This window comes from Bactrocera tryoni, chromosome 1 (genome assembly GCF_016617805.1).
Source record: "Bactrocera tryoni isolate S06 chromosome 1, CSIRO_BtryS06_freeze2, whole genome shotgun sequence".
Classification (NCBI taxonomy): Eukaryota; Metazoa; Arthropoda; class Insecta; order Diptera; family Tephritidae; genus Bactrocera; species Bactrocera tryoni.
Genome location: NC_052499.1, coordinates 18,987,399 through 18,993,825, shown reverse-complemented (window position 1 = coordinate 18,993,825; position 6,427 = coordinate 18,987,399). Strand labels below are relative to the sequence as shown.

General features: G+C 39.5%; 1 protein-coding gene across 1 annotated transcript; it reads left to right on the top strand.

Annotated features, from left to right (window-relative positions):
- Nucleotides 1-1,395: 1,395 nt before the first annotated feature.
- On the top strand, nucleotides 1,396-6,427 carry LOC120776482 (zinc finger CCCH domain-containing protein 13). Its single transcript, XM_040107161.1, has 8 exons — nucleotides 1,396-1,496; nucleotides 1,694-1,919; nucleotides 1,991-2,631; nucleotides 2,693-4,278; nucleotides 4,360-4,454; nucleotides 4,549-5,412; nucleotides 5,483-5,752; nucleotides 5,975-6,427. Exons 1-8 carry the CDS (start codon nucleotides 1,458-1,460, stop codon nucleotides 6,199-6,201), a joined length of 3,948 nt encoding a protein of 1,315 aa, XP_039963095.1. The 5' UTR covers nucleotides 1,396-1,457; the 3' UTR covers nucleotides 6,202-6,427.

Sequence of the window (6,427 nt, the reverse complement as noted above, 5' to 3'; positions counted from 1 at the left end):
AAGAAAATTGTATTAATTTTTTTTGTTGAAAGTGTTGTATATTGAAAATTAAAGCTTTAATTGAAGCAATTTATTAAAACTCGATAATAAGAAAATCATTTATAAACAAACAAATGATATAAAATATTGCATAGCAAACCGAAATTATTGTTAGAATTGTAAAATTCGGTTCAGACTTCGATTGGAGAGCATGATTACGGGCACAGAGTACTTTACCGAAACTCTTTTATCTATAAATTTGATGAAACAGTTCCGTATTCCTGCCGAAATTAAAAGTAAGAAGTATAACTAGGACTTTCTTGGGTCTCAATTTGTCGACTAAAAAAGGAGTTCGTATACATCAGTCAAAAAGTCTACTTTCTTCATATTAATTGAGAAATGTTTCATGCCACTACAATAATAACACTTCTAAAATCTTAATACCCCCAACAGCAACAACAGCAAGGTGGATCGAAAATATTTTAACCGCAAGAATTTAAAAGGAGTTTCCAGGAAGTTGGTTACTGTCATCAGTAATCACCGTGGTGACTTCAAATTTTTTATATATATCCTATCTGTAGCCAGGGTTGCAAATAATACATTTATAAATAATTATTTGAATAATATGCCTTCAAATATATTTTTTTGTAATATCGAAAATCTTCATCAAAAATAATTTTAAAATTTTAATCCTATTGAAATCGTTCGAATAAACAAAAGTAAACTTAAATACCGTTTTGACAAAATGCTATGCTTATATATCATAAATTTTTATTTATAAACCAATTTTGAACTAAACTTTTATTTCAATATTATTTAATTAAAAACCAATGCTCTAAGCAAAAAAAATATATGGCAACACAATGAATGATAAGTCATTATATATTTTTTTCAAAAAATGTTTTGTTTATGAGGTAAAATATTTTAATAAAAACATACAGTGAATATTGTAAATAATTTTTTTTCATAATTTATTATAATTTTTTAAAATTGTTAGTTAATACACATATGTTTTTTTAATGATACATATTACTATAAAAGGCCAGGTGATTTATTTTAGGTGTATTATTTAACAATTAATGAATGTATGTTTTCGTTAAGATCCCATATTTATTTGTTTTTTATTACATTGTAATCGCTTTAAGTGTTTATAATAATTACAGCATTTTTAGACAATTATTAAAGAAAAGAATTTCATGATAAAAGCTTAACCAGCCAAGCATCTTACGAACAAAAAGGTATAACATATTAATATGCATCTTCAAGGTATTTCATTTACAACTCTTCTCTCTTTTATATTCACCACACTTTTAGAGATGGTGATTACAGACTGCAACTCGCGTTGATTTCGCTACCTACTTATTTATTTATTTGACGTTTGCACCGAATTTCTGTCAGTCAATATTAATATTTTTCACAGTCGACATTAAGGAGAAAGGATACGAGATTTTCATAATTTCTATATTTTTCTGATAAAAATGGAAAATTTCGGCAGTGAAATCGGCCAGAAAATGCGGGTATGTGGCTCGGCATAAGTGTCTGTACAAAGAAAATGTTTGAAAATATAATTTTCAGTATCAAAATATATAGGCTATGAAAAGTTGTATGCTGCTGTTTTAGTATTTTCAATATCAAACATTTATTGATTAAGCGCCCAGATAAATTGTAAAACAGTTGCAATAATATTTAAATTCATTGTATTGTTTTATTACAGAGTGCCGTTAAGGCCAAACTCGTAGAGTTAGGTACTGGTGGCACAGCAGGCTACATAGACGATGAGCTGCCGGATTATGTGATGATTATGGTAGCGAACAAGCGTTCCAAACAACAAATGATCGCCGACCTCAACCTCTTTCTAGGCTCACAAACAGAGCTTTTTGTAACGTGGCTACATGAAGTGCTGCAAAAATTGCAAGAAGTGACATTACCTGCAACTATTGGTAAGAAATTCATAAATGCGAAATATATCTAAATACTCATTTTACTATTTTTGAATTTATTTTATATATAGCCACAAAAAAACGCAAGGCAGAGCCTAAGCAAGACGTTACAAGCAAAAAGGAGCGTAAGGGTAATAAAAAAGAGAGAAAAATATCAACATCCAAAAAAGCCGCAGAGGAAGTGCAAAGTGCTGCTGTAAATACAACTGAAAAATCAGCGTCATTAAGCACACCAACAGTGCCACCAATTAACTCTATAACCGACGTCTTTGCGGATGTGTTTTTGGAGAAGGCTAAGAAAAATCTGAATACAACAGCTGAAGCGGCAACGCATATAAAAAAAGCTAAAAGTGGCAACAAAACAGCAAGTGGTGAAACAACTAAAAATTTAGCAACCAAGTTGTCTAATGAGAAAGCAGCTATGGCTGCGAATACCACAGTAGGCAAAGAGCAGCGTTATAATGGTGCTAGTGGTGATAGTTCTACTAGTATTAGTAAAAAAGTCAGCACAACTGCTCCCGTGATCAGTGGCAATCGAGAGAAAGACTTGGCTGAGTTAGCTGAAATACAAAAGAAAATATACGCCGCCAAAAAGCATTTACGCCAATTGGGCGAACTGGAAGACAACAGTGATGACGAGGATTTCATAAATTTGAAAGAAGATGGTACTGAAGAGGAAGTTGAAAATCTTAGTCCAAAAGCGGTGGAGACGGTATACACATTATTTAAACATTTATATTTAGCATTTCATTAATGTTTTATCTTATTTGCAGCCTACGCAAACAATAACAGAACAACGAGGTAGCAAACGGCGCAGTCCAATTATTTTTGATGCCGGCGAAAAGAAGAGTGATGAAACAAATTTGCACGAAAATGAGGCATCTGACAGGTCCGCACATTTTACACCACCACCGCAGACGAACTGTGTGGTTACAAAACCGAGCAGCACCAGTGAACTGCAAAGTACTACTAATGTACGAAGTAGTCAATTAATGCTACAAAAACAACATAGCCAGGAACGTGAAAAGTCACGAAATCGCGAACATGAACGTGATAGACACGATTCAACCTTTGATGTGCCCAAGAAGCCAGTACATGAACGGTTGGGCATACGTCCCCCAGCAGTTCGTGAGGCGCAACAGCAAAACCAACAACAGCGTCGCACGCGTGAGGACAAACAACTCTTTGTACCCTCGTTCCGGCGAAAAGATAATGATAATGAACGCAATAGGGAGCGCGAAGGCGAACGTGAACGTGAAAGAGAACATGATAGAAATAGGGAACGTGAGCGTGAACGGGAACGTGAACGTGAACGTGAAAAAGAAAGGGAGCGGGAACGTCAACGCGAGCGCGATCATGTCCGTGAGCGAGAACGTGAAAGAAGTCGACTGCCAGCTCGACTCCGCGGTAGAAGTGAAGATAGGCGTAAAGACCGTGATTTAGAACGCGAACGTGAACGTCCTAGAGAGCGTGGTCGAGAACGTAGTCGTGATACAGTGGAAAATAGGCGTAAAGGCAGTGTACCCCGCATGCGACGCTCATTATCGCCAATATTAAGACGCACTACAACCAATAATGAAACGCGTACACTGCCCAACATAACGGTATCGGCTACTGTGAAACCAAATTATGCCAATAAGAATATCGTCGCTGAAAAGAAGCTCGACGTGGAAATGAACTCATCAACTAGTGCGTCGTCTACGGATAGCGATGAGAGTAGTGATGATGAAGAGTCTAAGGTCTCGCACTCGCAACAAACACAGCGGCAACGCATCGGCTCACGTGTTATTGTGGCGCCCGTGAAACCAGTGGAATCCTCCGAGGATGAGGATAAATCATTGAATTCGATTATAAAAATTAAACCACGCGCGCCAGTCTCACCCAGCAAGCAGGCCTGCAAGACATTACTTCTACGCGCCGTCGCCGAAGCACAACGCTCGACCATCATAAAGGCACGTCAAAAAGAAGAAAAGGCAGTGTCGAATAAAGTGAGTAACATCGTTCAAGATCCAACAGACGAGCGTAAATTGTATACCAAAGCTTATCGTGAGCGCTTGAAACGCGGTGCCAAAGTCACTTCCACATCGGCAACAAGCTCCAATTTGTTCAGACGAGCCACACAAAATCTTGTCATCAAGGTGGAAAGCGATATGCCGCTACAAAAGCGACGACGCGCACAAATCGACGAGATGGAGGTAGAAGAGCAGGCGCATAGTGATGCGGAGGAGATAGAGGAGTCCGAAGAAGTGGAGGAGAAGTACGTACCAGGTACGGTGTTCCAACGCGTTGACTCCAACATCAATTACATGTATGTGCCGCAAATGATACGCATAAAGAATGAGGAACAGGAAAGCGGAGAGTGAGTTTTACTATTATTTTTACCGTTATTAACCAGTTATTCATGTTTTTTGTCCTTAAAAACTACTTTTGTTTTACACAGCTCCGACGAAGTTGCAGAGGAGGGGAACGGCAGTGCACAGCAAACAGCCGATAAAGCGCAACAAAGGAAAACACAATTTGTGGTTACGCTTAATGGTGAGTTAGACGCTTTCAGTCGGCGATTAAGTTGTAATGTGTTTAGTTACGGCTACAGTTGACTTAATTGACTTTTTTGTATTCTAAATTGCAGATGAGAAAGCGGCTTTGAAGTTCATGTCGCGCGCAAAGGCTGCCCTGAAGCGTGTACGTTCCGAATCGCCAGTGCAAGAAGTCTCCTCATCCTCCTCGGTGGCGCGTTCCAAACGTGCCGAAGCATCGTCAACTACAAACACAACAACAAAATCAACACAAGCATCACGACCACGTTCGGGCGCACAAGAAAATGAGCACAGCCGTCGCGCCAGCATCAAATCACGCCTCTCAGCCAAAGTAATGCCCTCGTCAACGGTGTCACGTTTTAGCGATCACGAATCATCCAATTCATTGCCGGCAACACCGCCACTAAGACGCTCCGATTTAGTCGAAACTTATCGCAAACCAAAAGAGGTCAAAAAGATTATTATTAAGAATGACACAGACGATGAGGAGATGAGCCCCAAAAAGTTATCCTCCACCATTGTTGTGGGTAACGGCAGTCAACAACGCAAACACAAGCGCACACATAGCGTGGAGCGTAACCAACAGCCCGAGCGTTCAACCACGCCACCAACGTTGCGCAAACCCAACACGCGCAAGGAGTCACGCACACCGCCCAAACGCAAACGCAGCTCCAACAGCAGCCAGTATGAGGGCAGAGCGCGTGCCATGGACGACAGCGATATTGATGATGATGAAGTGGTGGAGCAGCCGGTACATAAGCGGCGTTCCAGAAGCGACGATAGCACACGCATGCGCGAGAGGGGGCGTGAACGAGAACGCGAACACGAACAACACAATCGTGAGCGCGAACGTGCAGCCTCACGTGATTATTCCGCTGAGCGACATAGCGGCGAGGAGCGACGCAAGATCTCAACACGCAATGTGGAGGCGAAAAAGTATGACAACATACCGTCGTGTAAGTAAATTTTTGTTGTAACTTTAAGCTAATTTCAAAGTTAAAATAATATGTATTTTTTATCTTACAGTGAGCTCTGTCACCTTGGACTCGTCTGCTGGGCGTATTATGAAAACGAAGGAGCGCTGTAAATACCATCCGAACTGCACCAAACAATTCTGCGACTTTTATCACCCGACTGCACCGTGTAAAAGTTTCCCGAATTGCAAATTCGCCGACAAATGCTTGTACTCGCATCCGCATTGCAAATATGATCTCGCTTGCACAAATCTGGATTGTAATTATGCGCACAGCGGTCCCAGGGATCCGGCGCAACTGGTGCCACAGGCGCCCCCCTTATGTAAGTGTATATTTATAACTTTAACCGTCGAAATCGGGTTAATAAAGCGTATATCTGCCATACAAATTGAACGATCAAATCATGTTCTTGTGTGGTTTTGTATCTGTGAAAGGGTGTTTGTTATAGCTTTAGCGCAACCGAATTTAATACTTTTGTTGTGAACGCAAATTGTCAAATTAGAAACACTAATTAATTAATTCTTTCGGTATTTTTCTTCTTCAGCTTCACATGTCGTGCCTGTGCAGAACTATAAATCGATTTCAGCCACAGCAGCCGCCAGCACCACCATGTGCAAATACTATCCCACTTGCACAAAGGTGGGTTGCACCTTCTACCATCCCAAGCCATGTCGCTTTGGCAAAAATTGCATCAACAAATTGGAGTGCAATTTCTATCATCACGAAGTGCAGAGTAGCAGCAAATTTAAATGGGTCGCATCGGTTGTTTAAAACGCGCTGCACAACCAGCGTCATCTCTTCTAACGCATACATTTAGTAACTCCGTTTTTTTTAATATTTGTAAATGTAAATGTTATGCAGCAATGCAAACCAATTCATATTTACCACTACTATATTTATAAATTAAACGCTGCGTAGTTATGCTATACGCAAATAAAAATAATATAAAAATTCAAATATATGGAAAAAAATTTTAAATTATTAAAAAATGATATTC